This window comes from Dermacentor variabilis, chromosome 2, assembly GCF_050947875.1.
Source record: "Dermacentor variabilis isolate Ectoservices chromosome 2, ASM5094787v1, whole genome shotgun sequence".
Taxonomy (NCBI): domain Eukaryota; kingdom Metazoa; phylum Arthropoda; class Arachnida; order Ixodida; family Ixodidae; genus Dermacentor; species Dermacentor variabilis.
In genome coordinates, this window is record NC_134569.1 from 82,153,290 (window position 1) to 82,177,487 (window position 24,198).

General features: G+C 47.4%; 1 protein-coding gene across 1 annotated transcript in view; it reads right to left on the reverse strand.

Moving 5' to 3' along the window:
- Positions 1-24,198, reverse strand: part of LOC142572164 (uncharacterized) — a 233,750-nt gene that overhangs the window by 125,389 nt on the left and 84,163 nt on the right. Inside the window, exon 3 of the mRNA XM_075681087.1 lies at positions 14,321-14,504. Coding sequence (XP_075537202.1) covers positions 14,321-14,504 — 184 coding nt within the window. The remainder of the gene's footprint in view (positions 1-14,320; positions 14,505-24,198) is intronic.

A 24,198-nucleotide genomic window follows, 5' to 3' on the forward strand; every position in this document is an offset into this window, starting at 1 on the left:
AGCAGCCTTGCCTCGTTTTCTCCCCGCACAGAACTCGATTGGTGCCGTGCTCCTCGCTTCCAGAGGAGAGCGATGCAAATTTAAAACAATTAGCGAAGACTCCCGGTCTAATTTCATTGAGAAGTTCCATCACGCTCCCAGAGCACGCTGCTTATACTTGCAAGCTTCCTACGCGCGCCCGCAGGTCTTTGTAAAGGGCGACTCTATGCGGGGCGAGTTAAGCTGGATGCGATGTGAAAGGCATTCGCGCATTGCTTTATCCTACGGGTCGCCTTCTCTAGTGAGTTACCGGACGAAACGCGGTTGTGAATTTAGAGCTTTGCCTCCCAGTAAATTGATCTCAGAGGCGAAGAAGATTTTGAGTCGTTGTCTGGTAGCGTCGCGATGTGCTCCGCGCGTATGAAATGTAGAAGCGAGATTAATGAGTGAGCTGCATTCGCACCACAGTACAAAATGAGAAAGCTAGCTTCTTTCACCGACGCGCATCAGGGACTGAAGAGCTGTTTGACGTGGACGCCTTTGTTCGTACGTGCAACGTCAGAATTCACTGTCACCTTTTCCTACGAATGGTTCGCGTACGAACGTTTCATTTGTGTGCGGGGTGAGTAGGGTACCACAACCCAGCAACTTTCTTTTCATGGCGTGAAGTATGCGGACGAAAGAAAAGTGATATCTGACATAATGATATAGAATGATGCACGCTACGTTAGTAAAAGCGCCTATCTGCCGTAAGCATCCGCTTTGAAAAGTTTGATATTATTTGTTGTGCTCTTGCATTTATTCCAAACGTTCCAAACCGCACATGGGTTCTTATTGCGGCATATATAGTCTAATTCAAGCAGAAGGAATAGTGGAGTTCCATTCATGCCACCGAACTTACGCGTGTTGGAGCCAATGCACGACTTGTCGAAAAATCCATGCACGCTAGCCAAGTATAGTGAAGGCTTCGTCCACCTTTCCCGCTGTTCAGAGACGCAAAGCACGGCGCGAGTCTGTGAGCCGTCTGATCCCCGACACCTTTTCTTTAACTCAAAGGACTAAAATAGAAAATGTTATGTTCGCTTCGGCGTTTAGTCACGTTGATAGAGTTTCAACAACGCGCCCCACCACCGATACAGCACGAGTCACAAGGCATGCAGTACCGCTGCATATCTTTCAAGACGCACACTTCCTGCTGTACAACACGCAGGCGGAGCATCAGCCGCAGTAAACGGACCAATGTCCCCGCCGCTTTCTCTTCTAGCCGTGCATCGCGCACCAAGAAGCCTGCCTGTGCTCTCCCTCCAAGTCGTTCTCTTCTCGAAGGGAAGGAAGACAATGTCTCCGCGTGGCCAACCGCAAAGTGAAAATCAGGGATGCCACCTCGCGTACTCCTTGCCATTGTGCACCGACCGCTGCCACCACCCGTGGCTCCATTGAGCGAGGTCGAAACCAATTTGGGAGGCGCACGGCTCCCGATGCAAGAAAAGAAGGAAGCGAGAAGGAACGTTACAGAAGAAAGAAATAGAAGGGCCGCATCCAGGAACAGACAGGGCTCAGCCGAAATCGTTACATCCTAGTCACAGCCTTTTTTTTTTCTTTCTTTCTTTATATTATCCCAGAAACATCCCGAGACCTGCCTCGCTGGCATCGCGACGCAAGCAGCAGGCTGCCTAGGAGGCCCGACACGTCACCAAAACCGCGCTGTCGCTAAAAGCGAAAGGGAAGGAGTTGTCGCCGGAGAGCGCGAGAGAAAGCGCCCGCACGACTACGTCCTGTCTAGTACGTGTGCGTTAGAAGGAAAGAGGAAGAGAGACCCAGAACAAGTGAGCAGAGAAAGAGAGGAGGATAGTTCGGCGGCGGTGGCGGCGGCGACGGGGCGCGAATGAATGGGGGAGACGGGAACAAAAGATGAGGACCGGAGGAAGATGCTGCGCGCCGCCCGTGGGATCAATGCGGGCGACTACTGCTGCTGCAGTGCGCCATATGAGGTCGCCGCCAGCCCCGTCTGGATTCCAGTCCCGTATCCTCTTCCCCGTCTCCTTCTTTCCTGTCCTTCCTTTCTTGCCTTCTTCGTCATTCTCGTTGTTACTCATCGACGAACGACGATACGCCGACGACACTTCGTTGCTACGACAGCGGCGGTCTGCCTGGGGCGCCTCACTTCGCTCCGCGCTACGCGCACTCCCTGCCACGGGCTATACTCAATTCTTTGTGACACAAACTTTCACTTCCTTCACAGGAATTCGATCGCTTGAGGGTAAACTAGCATCCACAGACACGTTGAACAACACGCAGCCCCGAGCCTTTCCACATAAATCGATAGGGGAAAAGGCATGCCTGGAAACTTTAGTTCGAGGAACACTAGGTGCAAATGTTTCTGAGAAGTGCAAGAAAGCCGATGACACGCACGACATATATATTGTTACGTCCCTCTTCTTGCAAAACTACTCAGCGGCCTTTCAGTGGCCTTTCAGTGGTCTTTCACTCAGTGATCTTTCAAAATGCCATACAAACATTAAAAAAAATATTATATAAAACATATGCCACATATCAAATAATGTTATATGGTCATACGAGAACACATATAAACGATATGTGTTTTCATATGACACTACGAGATTATTAGATATGTGACATATTGCCATATGTGCTTTATATATATATATATATATATATATATATATATATATATATATATATATATATATATATATATATATATATATATATATATAGCTGTGTAAAGCAGCCCAGGCACACGCCACGTGGAACAGCCGCCTGGTGAACGGAAATGAGCGCTACAATACTGAGGCTTCTTCAAGAGCAATTCTCGACAGAAGGCGGCGCGCTTGAAGGCCCGGATGAGCCACGGTGGACCCGTGTTCCGGTCGGCGTAACGACTTCCAAATTGCGAGCGAGGACTCGCCAGTCTCATTACGAGAGCACGGAACCTCCGTTCTCCTCGGACGTTCTAAGAAGACACCGCAATTAAAGTACGCGCGTGTCCAGTTCACGCCGCTGTGGCGGGCGCAGGGAGTCACTCTACACGCATTCCAAGAGGGCGACTCTCAGAGAACGTCGAAATTGGGCGCAATTTTCGGGGAGACTGTGAGACGAAAGTGCTGCAGCGACATTATCAGTCGAGGCCTTTAGTAATTTGCCAAAAAAAAGAAAGATGTGCTTCAGAAGGACAGAGTGTCCCCTGCATCACAGCTTTTTTTTTTAAACGTACTACTTTTCTTTCTCTCCCGTTGCATGGCGCTATATACGTATACGGAGAAATATTATTGTATTATAGATTATTGTGTTATTGCATTATTGTATGTATGCAATGCTGTTTTGTAGAGTAATAGAACGTTTTATTTCAAGTTAGAGTCACTATACTCCGCCGTTACCATCCCAATGCCCACTGCTGTACTGTACGTCATGTTTTCTTAGCAGGATATATTTTAAAAGCACACACGCACAGACGCACACACAAAAAAAAGACATGTCTTCGCGTCAAGTCAACGCTGCGCTTTTCGAAATTAATAAAAGAGTAGGATAACAGACGCGAAGAAATAGAAACAAACAAGCAAACGAGTTCCACTAGTCGTGTGGGATCTATAGAAAAAACTGCCTCGCAACAGGGGCGCGAACATGTCGGCAGCATAGGAAAGCCGCGAGGCGGTCAAAATTGAATTTTCGAGCGCCGAAAAAGACAGCGTAGCAACCCGCTTATCTCTACATGGTGGAATCGTCGCAGCGAGGGCGTTTTTTGTTTCGGCGCCAGCCACAAGTCAGCCGTTCCTTCGGCGGATCTAGTTGGGCAATCGCCGGCGTCATCTGTTAGCTCCTACACCTTGGAACCGTTGCCCCCAGCAGCGGGCGCGAGGAAACAAGAGTTCCGCGTCTGTACACTCGGCTCTGCCACCAGGCTGGAGCGAGTTAGGAGGAATTTACTTTTCGACGGCGCCCGCCAATCCCAATTTTTCTTTATCCCACACCTTCAGCTCGAGACAAAGATTTCTTCCAGCGTAAAAAAAAAAAAGAAAAAAATGCTGAACGCCTGCATTTTTACCGCAGGTTCTATTCGGAGCTGCCCAAGTATGAAACCTGTGCGCAGTGAAATAGAAGAAAGTGCAAACGAAGGCGCGCAAGCCTCCTTCTGCACTTTATTCTAAAATCCAACGACCACAACACGGCAGACGTGGGATTTCCTTTAGAACCAAATTGCTACAGACTGACAGAACAAAAAAGAAATGCAGAGAACAGCCTGCTGAGACGCGCTGGATATTCGAGTGTTCAGGCGCTAAGGTTACAAAATTTACCAACTTGTAAATTTCAGTTCTACATTGAGCTGAGACGTATTCCGAGACCAGATTATGTACTCCTGTTCGCGTAGCAAGTTACATGTCACACTCAAATATTTCTTCATTTAGATGTGGCTTTTTTAAAGCTAGAAACTGCTGACAGGGAGCCGCCTTCTGAAAGCCTCGACGCTGCATTGGTATCGATTCTGCTTTTCTTTGTTCCTCGCAAGGCTCCTGGCACGTGACGGCTCCTTTGTAGCGCGGCCTACTGCCCTTGTGTGCGCAAAGGACTACCCACAATTATACGACTCTTTCTCTGTGTTCCGTTTGTTTTTTCGCCTATCGAGGCGATGACTTCATTATTTTTTTTTTCGTTTCTGTGTTAGCACCACCGACCAGACTCGCCGGATATGGGACCACTAAAACTAAAGCCTGTAAGTGACTAATTTTGTTCTTCGTTGACTTCTTTTGTTTTAATGCTTTCGAATCTTCTCAGAAGCTCCGGACAAGCTTCGTCGCCGGAGTTCATTTTAAATGCAGGAAACGTTATGGCCCCCGGGGCGCACTACTGCGCAAATCAATCGCCCTAACTGCCTCTTTTTTCTCCCTCCTCATCAGGTAAAAAGCCAAGGAAACTCTATTGAATTAGACCATTTTGCGTTAGCGGGGCTTCGGAGATTTTTCCAGGCGGCTCCAGTGCCCAGCTCGCGTGGAAATAAAGTGGTGATCCATGGAAATCCCTTACCCCTCTCGCCACTGACTTCGCGTTAAAGATGAATGTACGCAATATACAAACAACGTGTGCTTCGTCTAATGATCGACTCAAGCGTACGTGGCACACAAATAAAAACATACGTGGAGGGCACGTTTCATCCACTATTCAAAATCTTGAAAGGGGCCTCACCGGCTCATGACCAGTGACTTGCAGATAATATATGGTCTAACGGCGTAGAGCTGGAGTTAAGCTCACGTTGACGTCAACAAATGTGAAGCTTGCCAATAAGAAAACGAAAGCCACGACCTGCTTGCATTAATATCACATCAAAAGGGCTAAGCCATAACCGATCCTTAGCTGCCTTTTTTACGCCTTCACGCAACCTTTCTACCCTTCGCCACCTATGGTATCCTGATTCTAATATCCGCGCGATTAAGCTCTACAATTATCAGCAGAACCAATCCAACTATCTCCTTCGCATGCCTTAAGTCGCTCTTAAGGAACCTCCAACAGCTCGCGGTAACAGCTTGCGATAACGCTTTCATCTCTGCAAGCGCCCTCAAATGATGTAACATATGTCGCATCACGTGGTCGGCGGAATCTACCGCTCGTCGCAAGAATTTGCTTGTGTTCGACCGATCGGTCATTCAAGTCTTATCTATTATCCTGGCAGAAGAAGCCTCCAGCCTACTATATGGTTCACAATGCAATTTCAACAGGGGTGCGGCTCCAAGCGCGATCACCTAGATGTTCCTCGCGTTGCACACCGACGCCCCACACAAGCAATCGAGGACGATGAACGTTAAAAAGGGTTGTAGCCTGTAACAGGAGCAATAGCGTCTCGCGAAGTTTGACTTCAATCAGCCACCAGATCATCGCCGCCTGCGAAATCAAATCGACGCACCTTACTTCAACAGCGCACGTCTGGTAACAAAACGCGCCCAGAAGTTGATAGGTGTGTGCATGAAAGTGCGCACTGAAAACACGGGAGATGAGGAGAGCGTCCGGCATGCGAACCCAGTGTGTGCGTAAAACATGGTGCAGCAACTTGCAGCGGGCTAGAAACATCAGACTAAAATTAAAGTTACCTTTTCCTGACCACTTATCACGTAGCACCAAATCACTTGATTACCGAACTTCATCGGAGCGTTTTCGCAAGATTTAGCTTTCATTTTATTCCAATCATGACAAAAACTTGCGAACTAAGGACCGAAGCTTCAGTTTTAATAAATAAATAAATAAATAAATAAATAAATAAATAAATAAATAAATAAATAAATAAATAAATAAATGCGCTGTTTCCATGACCGAACTTCCAAATAGGTACAATGCCCGCACCAGAAAACTTCACTTCTCGCCGTGCAAAACTTTAAACCTCCACGCAAATAAAGCAAGAGGCAGTGCCACTGGACGTAACGTCTTCGCCAAACTTACGAGTAGTTGTGCGTGACGCGAAGTGAAAAAAAAATTGTCGATGCTTCGCATGCGCATTAGCGAAGGCGGCGCCTATATTGTGGACACTCGTGCACCGTTTGAAGCAAAAAAATACTAAAGGAAAGTGACGGAGAACAAAACCGCAACGCCATTACGCGCAAGCAACCACATTGCTACGCTCGCTGACATCCTGCAAAAAGAGAGATGCCGGAACGAGAGGAAACAATGGCACGTGCTGCATAAAACACCGTCGAAGTTCACATAAACGAGCAGGGCGCGACAAAGCACTGCGGCTTCACGCAGCATACGGCTCGCTGCTCGCGTGCAGCAACAAAGCGAGGCAGAACGCAGCCGGCGCGCCCGAATGCATGCAGCACGCAAACCGCACATACAGAAAACGATGCGGGAAGACGCGAAAAAGTGAAAAAGAAAAAAGAAAGCGGAGTCTGTCGATATGAGAGCGATTTGCGTGAGTTTGCTGTGCTCAGGCGAGGCCGAAGCTAAACCCCACCGAAGCGTGCGCGCAGTTTCTTTTCAGCCTAGCGCGATTCGCGAGTATTCGGGAAGGAAGCGCGAATTAACGAGCACGCAGCTGTCGACGTGTCTAGACTCGGAGGGGAGCAATATAGGAAGTACCAGTGAGGAGAGAGAGAGAGAGAGAGAGAGAGAGAGAGAGAGAGGAGAGAGTGAGAGAGAGAGAGAGAGAGAGAGAGAAAGGAGGCAGAAGAACAATTAATGAGCGACTGCCTTTCCGTTTCCTTACTCCCGATATGCCGAGCTCCCCCCCCCCCCCCCCCCAATTCTTCTTCTTCTTTTCTTTTTCTTCAAAGATAGAAACGGCACGGAGTATCCTCAAAACAAGCGTTCTTTCTCTCACGATAGCAAGGAACAGTTACAGCACGCCACGCAGCGCCAGCGACAGGCACTGATTCCGCCGTCGCCGTCACTATATTTGGCATGCGTATAGGGCGGAGGGCGCATAAGATGGAGCACATGAAATCGTACACCCGCCACTCAGCGAAAAACTTCGCATTTCGATGGAGGAAAGGTCCTGTAGAATTACACGCTGCGATCTCGCAAGGAACGCTCCCGAAATGCTCGCAATTTTGAGTGCGCGTTGCCGCACGTATGCGTATAGTTCGGTGCGCGTCCGCTCATTTCTTTTTCCCCCTAAACATTTGCAAGCAAAATGCCTTGGTGCGGTGATTTTTCAAGTTAAAGCAACAATGCACCCGGGCGCGCACGCAATAACTCGCGTGGCGATTCGTCGATTTGATACTCACGCTACTTAAACTCGGAAATTAAATGTAACGTGGACACCCACGTGCATACATGCAAGCAAGTGCACGTAGGGCGACTCACACACTTAAGGCTATCCGCGGACTTAGCTCGCACACGCGTGCCCACCTTGGCCCCGCAGGCACTTTCGAAGCACAACTTTCAAGACAGAATGCGCGAAGTTGCTACTCACTGCATCCTCCTCGTCTCGTTAACTCAAAAGTTGCGAACCGATCAGCGTAGCTGAGCAGATGCGTGATAAATGTAAGCGTTTCTTACGAGCACCGTCGGCCCAGGCAAAGAGTGGTCTGTAAAGAAAGTATCGATAGCTGATCTTTCTCACTTTCTTTGAGACACACACGAGCGTGCACGAACGCACAGAAAGAGAGAGAACGCGCCCGCAGCTCCGTTTTTGAAAAACGATCTCCATATTTCAACGTGGACCCTAAGATACTTGGCGCAACCGTATAGTTACATTGTCCTGGAACATGCTTTTAAAAAAAAGTTACGAATGCTTAACAAATTACCGAGCTCAGCTTAGGCATTATGCTCTCAGCCCTAAAATTATGCCGAAGGATCCTGGAACACGATGTAATATAGGAAAAAAAAAGCTAGAAAGATAAAAACCCACAACGTGGCAACTTGAAAAGAAGGGAGCCCTAAAGCGGTCAAGTGCATTACTAAAGCATTCACAAGATCGAGGGCGAATTACAAAGAAAGAAAGAAACTGGGAGGCAGGCAAAAGAAAACGGGCCAGACGGAGAGAGCCTTAATTGAAACGAAGAACCGCAGCGTTCGCATTCCAGAGGAACGAAGAAAAGGAAGCCAGAAGAAGTTTTCCAGGCACAAGACGTTTCAACAACTGCGCCGTTTTCCAGAGTTCTTGAGTCTCCGCTGGGGAGAGCTCAGGAAAGGGAGTGGCAGAAAAGAGATTGGGAGGGAAGGAGTGAAGAGAGAGAGAGAGAGGAGTACAAGCGATGCGAGAGCATTCGCGGACGCCATTAGCGAAGAGCCCCTCTATATACACAGCAGGAAGCGAAGACCACGCAGGCACCGTCAGGGTGGAACGCCGCGCAAGGAGCACTGGTCCAACTAAACGGCGCGTTCGTGTCCCCCTTCACCACCGGCCCTACCCATTTGCCGTTCCCCGCTACCCTGCTTCGTGCTCCAACTCGCTCTTTAAAGGCAGGTCTCCATCCAACTAATGGTCCCAGCTAAGCACTGGATGGGACACGCCGAGCTCAAGAGCGCTTCGGAGGGGACGAAGCGCGCATTTGAAGCGTCACAGCTGTCGTGTAGAAGAAATGGCAGCGGAGACGGCTGTGCCACATGCACATTTCGACTTGATGAATCCCAAACTAGGCATGCTTTAGCAAGGCCTTCAACGGAATGGTCGTATAAAATAGCGTCCGCGGCGAACACTTAACACGGACGCGTATAATGGTGCTAACTACGGCGTACTCTCAACGGACATGTCCTAGTGGCCAGCCAAACGTTAACAACTTCTTCAGTTGCACAAGCGACACATAAAGTGCATGAGATTAATGTTGAATGAGGAACCTTAAACTGCAAGCACCTGAGAAGTGACCGGCAAGCTGTCCTACGGGAAGCGCACTGAAAATCTGGCTTCTCTGCATACAGACACTCTTACAGGAAAAGCACACTTTCAAAAGCAGATTGATTTGGACGGCTTCTTTCCACCACACTAGCTGCTCGTATACGTGGGGCGCGGGCGCAAGTAGTTTAAATGGAGCGTCGTTATGTACAAAAAAGTCCGCTTGAATATCGCAATCACTAGTTCACCAGGGGCAAACAACTTATGCTCATTTCCCAAAGAAGAAGCGTGGGAACGGAGGATGTCGCTATAGACAAACGCTTTTTGACTTCGGAGTTGAAACCTGACAACAATTTGGAAATGCAAGAGGAAAAAACAACGAATGATAGTAGAGCCCACACACAAACCACACATACTCGACTCCTTGGAAGCATGCATACGACGAAAGTTCGGCTTTAGATTGTCGCGTACACATGCAATCCTGCGTGATATCTGTTTATGTGTAGCCTAAAGCACGCGCGTCCGTTCTATCCCGTCATTTACGGATAGAATGCAGAAAACATGACAATGCTGGGAGAGCAAAAAAGTGAATTAAAGACGGATGGACAGCGATGTCAATCAAATAACGTTCCACTAGTTACCATATGTCGCAGTAGAGAAGACAAGTTAGGGGAGAAAGGGAATGTTTGGTGATCACGTGAGGGGTCACGCAATCAAAGGCGGATCACTCGCATGCGCCATTCGATTTCAATAAGCACTGCGGCCTCTTCAATGCCTCGTGGGTTGACGAATATGCCGGACACGGATCCTGCTAATGCTCTCGTGGAGCTAAGCAATGCCCGTCGCGACCGGCTGTACTAAGCAAAACAAAAGCAACAACATTGTTTTGGAGCAAACAACAACAAATAAGACAAGATGAGGCTAGATTCGACCACGTATGCTAAATTCAGGCGTTACTCAAGATGGCGAAGCTTTAGAATAGTGGCTTCAACTTAAAACGGGACCCCGCATCATAGCTGGTGACGCTAAGCAGAGCATTTTTCATGCATACGACGCAAGACCCCTTTTTCATACTCATGCGCATCTGGAGGCCTCATTCATCACTCTACGTCAAAACTTTAATTTCAGGGTTGGCGTTTACCGAAGAACTTCATAGGAGACAAAACAACGGGAAAATCTCTAATCTGAGTGAGGAAAGAGAAGCCAGAGGGCCTCAGAAGGCGGCCTTGCTTCGCAAGGCGATGAAGTTTCAAACGAATTCGAGATAAAGGAAAGCTCTTCTTTTTCCTTGCTTCCCAGGAACCCGTCAGCCGACTGTTTGAAAAAGTTAGTTTTCCTTTTGTTGCAATTTTGGCTGTATCTTGGCAAAGCCATTTTTTTTATTTTTCTAAACCATGTCTGCTTAAAAAAATTCGGCAATATATATTAAGGCATAAAAAGTGGTCTTCCATGCATGAAAAGCGCGAAAAAATTACGCACTGGAAAACTTCAGATAGAAGTCTCTTGGGCTTCAACCTACGCAAATTTATCTTAATTATCGGACCGGCACTTCAAGCACGTTGCACGTCGCTCCTGTTTTCCTTTTTCTTTCACTTCCTTCTCAAGACAACTATTGGAGGCGCATTCGAGAACAATGAATTCACCGTGCACGCTTTCGTGTTCTTCGGTTTGTTATCGCTGCAGCTGCTGCGTACTAACAGTTTCTTTCCGTTTCGAACAGCTTACGTTTAAATCCCACTAGTGAATCTGAGGTATTTAGCACTTTTATGAACCTTAAAATTAGTAAATTTCTTGACATTGATGATATCCAAACAAAACCTATCAAGCATGTTTTAGAATACATCACTCCAGCTTTAACGCACATCTACAATCTAGCTTTACAGCCTGGGGTGTTCTCAGAAAAAAAAAATTAATAAGAGTAAAGTAACTACACTGTTGAAAGGAGACAATAGAAACGACGTGTCAAATTACAGACCTATCTCAATCATTCCAGTATTTTCCAAAGGATTAGAAAAGATAATTTTTTTTCTAGTTTCTAGTCAATTATCTACTCACTAAGCTATCTGATGGCTAATCGCTAATTGCCTAAACATAAACCGTGCAAAAAGTAAAGTAATGTTATACCACGCAAAAAATAAAGTTCTCACCAGTAATCAAACTTTAGTGTATGCCAGTAAGGAACTGCAAATTGTTGATGAATATAAAATATCAGATGTCACTTTTTCTTCGCGCCATTACTTGGGATAAACATATTGAAAATATCTGCAAAAAACTATCTACTATCACAGGTGTTGTGGCTCGATGTCGGTGTCTTCTTCCACCCAAAGCAAAACTTAACATTTATTATGTCTTACTTTCTTTCCATTTAAATTACTGTCGCTTAGTGTAGATGGCTACAGGAAATACGAATATTATTAAAATCCTTTCTTTGCAAAAGAAGATGATTCGGCACATTGACAACATGGGTTTTCCGGAGACAAAGCAGCCAGCTTTCTTAAAGCATCAAATTATCTAAATAGAATATTTCTACGCTCTTCGCCTTCTAAATTCGTTTTATTTCTCAAATACTGCTTTCAAAAAATTTCCTAGTGTCTACTGTATCTTTGACACCAAAATTCATTTCTGCCAATACAAGAAAAGTGATACGTGGCATGTTCCGTTTTTTTTTCTCTCTTCGTTTCTATATCACATTCGGTCTTGTTATTGTACATTTATGTAAGTAATTAATTTGTTCTGAGTGTCTAACAATGTTGCGATTTTTTGATGCAACCACCATGTGTGCGTTGTGACGGACCATCGGCCCCAGTCAAGCTGTCTTTACAACAGCTTTTAGCCTTTCGTACCCGCCAGAACTCTTGTATTTCTGGAAATACATCTGTATTGTATTGTATTCTAATACAAGCACACAAAAGTCAAGTCAACGAGACTTGCCGTACAAGGAGACCTGGAATGTTCAGAAAACCAACGATATAGCTGGTATAACGAAACAATTCCTTTCGTTCGATTTTATACCGTTCCCATGGTCAATCGCTCACGACTGGCCGATTCACGATTTGAATGCGGTCAAAGCAAACTATGCCTATCTTGCTCACCAAAAACACGCACCGTGTCCGTCCTATTATTGTTTCGGACGTACATGGCTAAATTATTTAGTTAGAGACGTAAAATGTGTCGGTATACAGCACTTCGAACCACTAAAGATAAATCTCGCTTTGAAATTCCCAGTACTGCGCAGTTCGGTGCGAGTGTCGTTATATGATCTTTAACGTGATTTTAAGCAAGCGCCTGCAAAAATAGCAGCAGTGCTTGCACTCTGTATGGACGTCATAACACTTTTGCGTAAATCGCGCCTCCTGCAATTTCCTTTGGACCGTTGCCAAAGTGTCGTTTCCTGTGACAACTATGAATGTGTTTCAGCAATCCACGAGACTACCGTCGCTTGGTGTATGACCTAAAGAAGTTCACTTCTGGACTTTCCTGAGCTAAAGAACATGTACACGTAAAGCCTTTAGTCAAGAACACGCGCTCCACTCGGCATGTGGCAAGAGCTGTCACCGAACTTATAATGGTGCTCCTATTGCATCATCAGAGCTCCAAATGTCGGGAGGCCGCGGAAACTCTCATCCTTTTTCTAAGAGCTCAGGCGGCTGGAGATGCAAATAGGAGAGCCGCAAAACGAAACGAAGTCAACTTTGGCCATATACAGAGTGGGCGATGTATACCTGTGACACACGGTGCGTGTCGAATTACGACATGTAAACCCGACGTGTTTTCTGTAGGATACGTTTTCGAACTGGAGAAAAAATGTGCTTAATTGGTATTCTAATTAATGATGGTGAACGCAGAAATCGCGGCTGACGATACTCAGGCGCCCGGCGCCCGCGTCACGCGTCACGCGTACAGCGTCCAGCATCGACCATCCCTTTGACAAAAAAACATTTCAGAGCACCCATACCCAACCACTCTTTTATCATCTAAGTTGCTCGTACCTGGTCTTACAGTCTTTACAAAGTTACTCCTTGGAATTTTGAGAATGACAGCCCACACACAAACGTCAAGCCAAAAAAGAAAAAACACCGACAGCACATACCTTTTATGTTAGATCTTCTCAGATTGAAATATTAAAAGTGCGAAACAGTAACACGAGATCGGTCCACGCAAGAGGCTGCGTTTTTACCGGAAAGCTCGCCTTCGTGCGTAGCGTTCGCCGCCAGCGTTTCCCCGTAAACATTACGGGTGCATAAGCTGCAGTTGCCGGGAAGCGTGAAAAGCAGTCAGGAATCTTTGAATGCTGTCGGCGTTCCACTCTTAAAGGCGAAACTTAAGCGTCCTCCAAATTTCTGCGCTGAAGATATTTACGTACTGTATGTTGTTCATTCGCGAAATTTCGTACAAAACAAAGCCAGTAACCGGCGCATCTATAGATATAGTAGAGACAGCTCTAAACTCGACAGACTTAACAAAATCCTTGTGATGAAATACCTTTTAAGGTTAGTTCTCGTTGTCAACCGGTCTGTCACGAAACTGGACAACTACTTCCTTGATCAGATGGCACGGACCCATGCTCACGTCATGCATGTAGACAGGTTTAACCTCACATGACGGTTTCTCGCGTTCACTTTTCATCCTGGTTTGCCGCGTCATCTAATGGAATTTGAAATGTACGACGCATTCATTTATTTTTCGGTCAGGGGCAACGCAGCGGCACGTCTCACATGAAGTATCAGCCTTCTCGAAAGCCGGTGGCAAGAAAAAAAATTGTTTACACCCTTGAGATGCAGTGTCACGTGCATGTTCAATCAGAATAAGTCAGATGAAAGTCGTCGTCCACGGGAGAGGACAACGACTTTCAACGGCAACGATAACCGGCCCGGAGGATACGGCATGCGTACCACATGCCGACTCTTAGCGATTGCGGCCACAGACCAAGCAACTACCCATTCATTCAAGAATGGAATCACCGACGAGAAACTAACGCTTAAAAACAAAACAAAGGAGAACGTTTTCTCCACGAGAAACGTGCACACCTTGCAGATAAGAGTTTTTGCGAAGACGCACACGCACCTTTGGCGGCCGCGGATGGGCGGCTCTGCGTCTCGTAAGGCGTCGAGTAGAAGTCGTCGTCCAGGGTGCCGACGACTCCGGCCGCCGCGGTGGCGAGAGCGGCCGCTCGACGCCGCGCGCCCATCTCCTTGCGGAACTGCTCCTTCAAGTCGGCAGGGTCGCAGTAGTCTGGCACCAGCACCAACTACGCCAGACACGAAAATAAAGGCAAGGGGAGAGAGAATCAGCTTTAGTGGGCATTGTAAACGTAAATTAACTAGTAGAGAGGATAAAAGAAAAAGAAATAAACAAAACGTACGCTCTCGAAAAACAAGCAACACACACGTGAGTTTTCCTCAATGTCTATTTCAATCGCTGCGCTCCAAGTCACTTGCTCCTTCTATTCGTATTTGAAGCCAAGATTCTGCAGGAGGAAGCAAAGGTACGGTATCGAGGGCACACGCACGCGCGCCAGCACCTTACATTTGCTAAGACACGTACAACCGACAACAACGGCATCAAACACAAATGACACGAAAACTAGTACAATACAACTGCGTGCACTCCGATCGGGGAACGAGCTTTCCAGTAAACAAGACCCACCTCGCCGGCAACGACTGCTCTTATAAATCGAAAAGTTGTTTCCTGTGTCCACCGAAATTGATTTTCACGGTCAACGAAACAGCGCAACCATTCCAGCAACTTCGTCAGCGCTGATGAAGTCCGAGTATAACGATTTATCATTAGGCGCGCGCTCCTCATTGACACGACGGACGAAATTTTGGAAAGACGTGCGCGCATTCTGGCGCGCATCAGCGCGTTGGCACGCGCTGGTGCCAGCACTGTTTTCGTCATCTATGATAGCCCCACGTCCGGCGCTTTTGTACGCAATAATAATAATATTAATTATAATTTCCGCGCGAGCGGCTCTCGGCGGTCTCCGTCGCTTCGACGACCACCGCCGGCTGCCGTCAAAACAGGGGGCGTTCAACGAATGGCGCCCAGCATGCCACGAGCCCAGTAGCGCGCGCAGCAACGACGACGCGCGAAGCGCGACAGAGGCGCATAAAAACCAGACATCCCACTTTAATTAACGACCGAATCACGGACGCCCGGCGAGCCGTCGTTCCGAGCAAAACCCCCCAGAAGCCAGAAAAATACCCGAATGTGTCTTTCCCTTTATTTTTTTAAATTTTTATTTTAATTTTTTCTTTCGGTGGAGGCCCTGGCTGTACGAAAGAACCGCAAGCGTTCGGTGCACTGTCGAGTGGGTGACTGGAAAGGGGGGGATGGGAGGACGGAGGGGATGCGGTGCGGTGAACGCTACAGTCGTTTCGACAGACAGGCATACTACGTTCAGACAGGCGGACCCGTCAGGCGAACTTGGAGAGAAATGTCGCGCCGTCCTCGCGCTTTCTCCCCCCACCGGTGACTGAGCAAGACGCGGCCGAGCTGTGGCGCTGCTTGGAATCTTCCATCATCTCGCGGCGTCGCGCCTGCCGCGAAGGGCGGATGATGGCCTGCCTGCATTACTCAGCTTGATTGCGCGCTGTTTGAGGCAGCCTCCGTTCCTTCCTTCCAGCGCCTCACCGGCTTGGCCCCCTTCAGCTCTCCCCAGTAGCCCGTCCGCTGCGGTCGCTTGACACAGACACGCGGTCGGCCCGCGGACCATACGCTCTGGATGAGCGCGTCCCCCTCCTCTCCGCATTTATTGATACGGAAGTGCGCGACACTCAAGCAGGCCGTGCCGCGCGGTCCCCATGGGTGTCTCTCCCACGGGCGCACGGCGCAACGCGTGACAGGCTCGTCCGGGCGGACGTTGCGTCGAGATCGGCCCCGAGCGACGGGCAGCCGAGACGGAGGAAGAGGATGTAGGGGCGATTCACTGACAGCGGCGCGTCCGTAACGTGCGAAAGTCGACACCTCTCGATGGAGCGCCTCCATGTATGTTATATATACCGCCTTAACACGCCTCCTGCGGAAGCTGCTTGAGCTGCGTGCCTCCGGTCAGTTCAGAAAACAACGGGTATCTATCTATCTATCTATCTATCTATCTATCTATCTATCTATCTATCTATCTATCTATCTATCTATCTATCTATCTATCTATCTATCTATCTATCTATCTATCTATCTATCTATCTATCTATCTATCTATCTATCTATCTATCTATCTATCTATCTATCTATCTATCTATCTATCTATCTATCTATCTATCTATCTATCTATCTATCTATCTATCTATCTATCTATCTATCTATCTATCTATCTATCTATCTATCTATCTATCTATCTATCTATCTATCTATCTATCTATCTATCTATCTATCTATCTATCTATCTATCTATCTATCTATCTATCTATCTATCTATCTATCTATCTATCTATCTATCTATCTATCTATCTATCTATCTATCTATCTATCTATCTATCTATCTATCTATCTATCTATCTATCTATCTATCTATCTATCTATCTATCTATCTATCTATCTATCTATCTATCTATCTATCTATCTATCTATCTATCTATCTATCTATCTATCTATCTATCTATCTATCTATCTATCTATCTATCTATCTATCTATCTATCTATCTATCTATCTAATCTAATCTAATCTTTGGCGTGCTGACGTCACGTCGAACCACAATAGCATTTGTCGTAATCGGGTAAGGAACATGACTGAAAAAGAAACGAAAGAAAAAGTCCATAAACGCCTTTTTAAACTTTAATTAGGCGAGTCTTCTACGCTGGTCTAAAGTGTTTTCGAAAGTTCTTCTATGAGGCTGGAGATACATTTTATTTGCAGGAAAGACTGAGAGGACGACCTGAGCTGGTGCGCTCTATATTGGAGCAATTTCAGCGTCACAGCCACTTGTTTCTATCGCAAACAATATAACCACCAAAATTCAAGTCATAACATGTTTGTGGCATCTTCGGCTAGTCGTTTCAGAGCCTTCTGGCAGCAGCGCTACGAATGTCATGTCAGACGGCCACTGACGCTTACTTCGAGCACAAGCAGGTTGCAATGGTGAAAAGTAAGTCTGATCATCGTTATTAGAGTCCGCTTACTTTCGTTAATACTATTTGTATGGCGTTTTCTCACGACTCTTTAACAAGGCTAGAGCCCTCTGAAACAAGCAGTCGAAGGTGCCAATTGTACTGCATATACTCGAGTAAAGGCAGCGCTCGTGTAAGAGCCATACACACAAAACTTGGCGGCCCAAAATTTGAAAAGGAACAGTAAAGAAAGAAAAAAAGAAAAGAAAGATCGTCGCTGCAGCTTGTCGGCTCTTTGACTCAGGGCGCGTGGCACGCGGTGCCTACGGACATTTTTGTGAAAAAATTTAAAGTCTGACGCACATCTAACGCCGTGGATGGCACGGATGACGACTGTATCCACGAGTGCGTTGCCCAGCCAAGCCAGAGCAGCGGCGACATCGACAGTGGGGATGATTACAGACGGGCACCAGGTCGGCAATGTACTTGCGCGAGCAAATAAATACACTGTGAAAGCAATAGCTTTCGCTCGTTCGGTACAAAGGGACTGCGTGTATTATGCGCGACCGCAAAAATTGCACCAAGATGGCGTGCCATCGCGTAAGGGCTGCACCTTGTCAAGGTCGCAAAAAAAAAAAAAAAGGAGCGCGTGCGGTTCCTACATGACTGTATACCGCATATCGGCACAAATCTCCCAAATCCTCTAACATGTTCTCCCTCCCGCTGTCACCTGTCATTTGCAGGTGTACCAATAGTGTGGCCAAGAACCAGCCGAGACGAAAAGTTTCGGAGGACCAACGACAAATAACTGACGAGGCATATTCGTCACTCCAAACGCGCTGCAGCAGCGGACGTCAGCCGCAATGTACGTCGTTTCATCAAACGCTCCCGTGGGGCAGAAATTAATCGATGTAGCAGAGCGCAGTATAGCCTTCAGATCGCCAAGCCGCAACCGCACTACCCTCATCGTGATCCCATTGTTCGGCCCTGGCAACCCTGGCAAGGAACCTGTGCTATTTCTCTCCGTTCAGTGAGCCTCCCCGAAAAAGAGCTTTGCACGATACTTCCTGCCAGAGCGCGCATCTGCGAGCTTCAAGAACGCCGAAGTAATGCGTCGTTTTCCGTTCGCAGAGCTGATGCCTCGCTCGGCTCGCTCGGCTCGCTCATTGTGCTGTGCAGTGGCGAAGCAGCACCGGCATGAGTACGCGCTCACTCCTGTGCTTTGTCTCTCTCTCTCTCTCTCTCTCTCTCTCTCTGCTTTTCTTGTTCTTTCTACTCAACCGTGTCTGCTACACAAACACTTCGTTGGTCTCTGTCGTCGCCGGCACCATTGTTATTGCTGCCAGCGCTCCACTTTTAGCAGCGCAAGGGGCCGAATCAGCAGTGACAAATGGATCGGAGAACCAGCCGATGCCCTCCTCCTTCACTTCTTTTTCTTCCTCGACGGTGCAGCATCACACGGCGCGCACATATATACGGGAGCAAGCAGCGCGCCGGCGCCCAATCCCTCATCGCCATCGCGAGCGCGCTGTTGCCGCGCGCCGAGCCGCCGTCCCCTCCCCCGCCCCCCCTCTTATCTCTGTCCCTTTTCGTCCCTCTGTACCACCCGCCATCCGTCTGTCTGCTTCCTTCCCTTCGCTTTTGCAGCGGCAACGTTTTCCTTTTGCCTGCTCGGACTTTTTCGTCAACTGTTCGTTTCAACGCTCACAGTACTACCGCTATCGCACCGCCTCCGCCTAGGCGCCCCCTTCGCTGACCGCTCCGATGTAGCGCTCGGGCGAAGGTTCAGAGAAACAGGCTTTTATCAAGAATGAAAACCTGAATTTCGACTGTGTTCTTATAGTGCCTACGAGATAGCTGTTTGTCCTTTTTTCTTATTTTGTAAAAAAAAAATGTACTGATGGACGATTGGTGCATTTGGAACAAACGTCAAGGCCTTCAGCGTCCGCGCAAAGCCGGCTCACAGCGCAGAATAAGAGCGCAGTTGCATAATCTCGGTGAACAATCACATCAGGGGCTTATAATTTAAGAAGGAAGACCAGCAGAAACAATAGAATGCTCAGTTTCTTTCGTTAGCATCCCTCAGATCTAATGCGCCCTTAATTAGAATTTTCGAGTTGTCAAAACCACTAATCTGCCCTTACCACCCTGGATTGGTGGTTTATGCCCACATCCAGGAATAACAATTTTCACACTAACATGGCTATGGCAAGCGAGTGCTCTGCGAAAGCTTCCTATAACGGGATAACAGAGGGACACAATAAATCAGGTTAGGCTGGTAGACTGGCGTGCTGGAAGATGGGCAGAGGGCGAAGTAGGGGCGCTGCGCAAACCACGCACGGGGGCCATCAAGAACGCTCAATTAGTTTGCAACCGCTTTTAGCCTGAGGGACCCCTAATTTCTGTTGGAAATAACAGATTGATTGATTGATTGATTGATTGATTGATTGATTGATTGATTGATTGATTGATTGATTGATTGATTGATTGATTGATTGATTGATTGATTGATTGATATTCTGGGGTTTTAAGTGCCAGCTGCACTATATGATTATGAGGCAGGCGTTAGTGGGGGACTCTGGATTGACTCCGCATCTTCTGCCACAATGAAGGCCAAACTACTCTTTTAAGACATCAGCATTCACAACGCGGAATCCAACGTTTTAGCTATTGCGCATTGCCCCCCCCCCCCCCACGTATGACATTACAGTACTTTCATCTGTTTCGCGCAAGGAACAAATTCCACTGCTCTTGTCATATTCGTATCTCTCTCGATTACGTAAATATGCAGTACAGCCCTTTCTTTTAATTAAACACCTAACTAGCATTTGTAAGACGTTGCAATACTCTACGGCGTCACGGGAAGTTCGTGCGAGATTTTCAAAAGTGAGTTGCATCCAGCCTTATACTTGTGCTGCTTTGTCTCACATACAGACTTTGCAGCCTCACCAGCGGTAATCTAGCTTGTGTTCTAGAAGGGTAATCCAACAACGCATGCTATGTTAATATTTCATTTTGGCTAACAACGCACGCTCATTTGAACTACGAAGTACAAAGAGCATGCGCAAAAAAAGTCGTTACCATACACTATACTTTAACAACACCTGCAGACGGGCTATATGGTGCATCGCAGATCGACGGAAAATAAGCGCACAGGAAGACGCTCACGAACAGCCGCGAAAGACACAGGACAGGCGCTATCCTGTGTTAGCCCGTGTCCTTTGTCTTTCTAGGCTGTTCGTGAGTGTCCTCCTGTGCGCCTATCTTCCGTCGATATACTATACCTTTATACAAATCCAAGCAAGCACTGCACTTTCGCGAGAAGAGGCTGAACAAAAATACCACAAAGCGTTTGCTATCAGACATCAAGAGTGCAAACTTCACGCGTCCGGATGATAAACGAATGACGACGTCCGATGGTCGTCCACAAACAGTGTCGAGGAAGGCTTCTAAATGCGAAATGCGTAAAGAAAAATGCTTGCACAGACTTTCAGCAAACATCTCTCTCTCTCTCTCTTTCGCTCGCTCGCCCTCGGAGAGAACGCGCCGTATCTTTGACCGACACCATCCTTCTTCTTTTCCCCGCGAAACACGAGAGGATGCCGGAGAGCAGGACGACGAGAGGCAAGTGTGACACCGCGAGAAAGCACTTTCGCGAGCAGTTTCCGGTTTACGACCCATAAAGCTTCCCAAGGGCAAGGCACAAAAACTTCCGCGAGCGACAGCAAATTCCTTGACCACCACCACGCCCTTAAGAAGGGGACGAGGCTGCGCACTCATCCCAGGGGGAAAACTCACGAGGCAAACTCCACGCGACACACGACGCCTTGGCACGCACGCACGCACGCACTCAGTAGGAGGACGATGATGCGCCTTTCCGAACGCTACAGAAAGAGAGAGAGAGAGAGAGAGAGAAAGAAAAAAAAAGCAGAGGGAACTGAAGCATCGGGCGACGCGGTGCAGCGGCACAGAAGCCCTAAAAATCACCCACTCCCTCTCCTCTTCTACCATGCTCTATACGGCCGCCAGTCGACGTCAAATGAAGGATGGCAGGCAAAGGACGCATCCCAGGGCGATGCGCACGGAGATAGGTATAGAAAGGAGGATGCCATACGAGTTCTTCTCGGGCCATTTAGGTCCAGCACCTCCTTCTTTCTTCCAGGAGGCTCAAGTGCTACGCGTCGTTGTGCACTTACGTTTTCTCCTTTCGAGACGACGCAGCATAAAGCATTTCTCGAGGTGAAGTTCTCTCGACACCATAGACAAATTTCGAGAGCGGGAGCTGAAGCACGTCGCGTCGTTTGATGGCTCTGCCGAGACCTTACATTCTTCGTTTTATGATTATGATTACGTTTCCTTGCTTTCGCTTTCTTTAGTTCTTTTTTTTTTGCGACACGCGCTTTCTGAATGTGAGGACTAGAGCAAATGCTGCGTTACACCTTGAAGAGCATGGAATCGCCAGAGGAATCCAGGCGTCACAATAGTGTGATGGTACATACGTAGCTACGGGCCGTGGTGCGGACGCTATACGTTGCACTCTGTCACAGTGTGGCGTAATGAGGTTATCTTCGATACCCTTTGAGTATTGGTGGAATCTCCTATCGGTGAACGCGCCTACTGACATCATCAAATAGTTACAGAATTTATTTGCAAGCGGACCACTCTCAAGCATGAAGCTTATTTCACCATTTGGTGAAGCATATATATTTCGAAAAGGTTGTAGTGCAAAACAGAGGATCATGAGAAAGAGAATACAGACGGGACGGGTCCTATACTAAAGAACTGCGAACCCCGAACTGTGTCCATATTCTCTTCCTTGTGGTTCCCATATTACGCCCCCCCCCCAATTCAACCTTCCCCTACCCCTCACCCAAACAAGAACATGCATAAATGTAGTTATATCATAAGAAGCTATAAGAATCTTTCATGTCATTGTTTGTTGGCTTCTTATGATTTTACTAATAACTATGGGGCCCCCAAGTTTCCATTCTGCTCGTTCAACTACAGCTATAATGAGAACATTAATACGCTAATGAATTCCTTACCGCCTTCTAAAACGCTCAAAACAATTTTAAGAGAACTAACCAAGTGCTACGTTATCCCTTTAAGAAAACACCGCTGCTGAATGCAGGCATTACAATACCATACCTCACTGTATAATAGAAAGTTTCAACAGGACACAAACCGCACGAAAATTGAAACTCGTTAAGCTTGTTTAAAATGAGATATGTTTTTTTTTTCCTGGGTTGTGGCGAGTTAAAACAAACTCAATTTCAAGTCACAGCTGGCGGGTGCAACGAAGACTGCTTTATTCAGCGCTCCCTCGAGGTGTATTTAATTCCGCGCAACAATCGCTTGGCCAAGATTCCTTCGTGTTTCTGTGCAATTGCCTTGCCTCCCTTCAGTTCTCCCTTGCTCTGTAATGGACTTGGCTCGAGATTTCGAGAACAAACTTCCCTACACGGCAGAGCACGTCTATCGTATAAAAGAACTGAAAGAAGAAGAAAATAAGAAGGGGGGGGGGGACTGAACTGTACGGAAAATATAGCTGAACTTGCGTCGCGCCTGAACGCGCCGCTATTTATCAAAGTGTGCGCTCTACACGGTGTGCATGCCCGCCTTCACGGTTCATGCGCCTGCACCAGTTTGGTTCCAACGCAGAGCAAAACGGCATTGCGGGGCATCGGTATAAGAACCCTTTGCTACATGCCCTTTTCTTTCTTTCTTTCTTTTTTTCCTATCCTCTATTCCACGCTTCAGCCCCAGCTCTCCGTTTTAGCCAAGACCGCCCTTTCTTGGCCTGGCTACGAGCTTAGAGAGCTCTATATCCGAGCGCGAACAAAGGAAACAAAGGTCGAAGCTCCGAGAAAACTATGGCAGCCACTCGCACCTGCGCCTTCCGTATAAGGCGCTATAGTATAGCTGTTGTTTTAAACTGGCTGGCCAGGGCGATTTTTCACGTCGCAAATCGGAAACGCCGAGATGTCCCCGCACTAGTATACGGCCGAATTCGACAACGGCCGTCCACCAGAAATTGAGAACAGACAAGATTATGTCGAACCTCTTTCTTGCGATGGGCGCACAAATCGATGGAACAAACAGCATCAAGTCGGGTTCAGGGAAATAGCTTCCACACAGTTAGCCGTATGTTTTCCTACGTTCCTTTCCTGCTGCAAGCAATACATCAGTATATGCCAGAATAATCACAACTGTAGGGAAAGCTCACTTACACAAGTATCGGAACAACATTTCCAAGGAAAAGAATATCGCGGCTCCATGGGCACGCTCCAATCTTCGGTTTCGATAAATCAACACAGTCCCGCAAATACGCGCAAGTGGGAACCATTCTTAAACGAAAGACAAATGCTGAAAAACAATAGTAACCACACGCTACATATACTATAGATACCATCCTTCGCTTGTCCAAGCGGGCGCCATGTAAAAAAACAAAAACAAAAATAAGGAGAGCACGTCGGTATGCGAGCGTAAGTTATTTTTCATGCGTTTTTACGTTGCGTTTGCAGCTCCAGTTCGGAGGCTCCCGAGTCATGGTATCGGGAAATTGGAACAACGCCAGAACGCCGTCGCGATTCTTATAGCGGCTGCTGCCGCCGCCCTGCAGAAAATGAAGGCACATAAAGTTGCGCCATTGCGCCTTTCCAACGAATCGAAGCCGACGCTGGAAGCAAGGCGCTCGTTCTACATCGCGCCGATTGATTCTGTTCATCATTCACGAAGGCACGGTCCCACATACCAACATACCGCGAACTCAGAAACCAGAGTAACGCTAACTTATGCATACATAGCTGTCTGAAAAACAAACCGAAAAAAAAAATAAGAAGCTCGGCTTATCTTTAGGTGGTTGGACAGCTGCTTAGGACACAGAAAGAAGATAA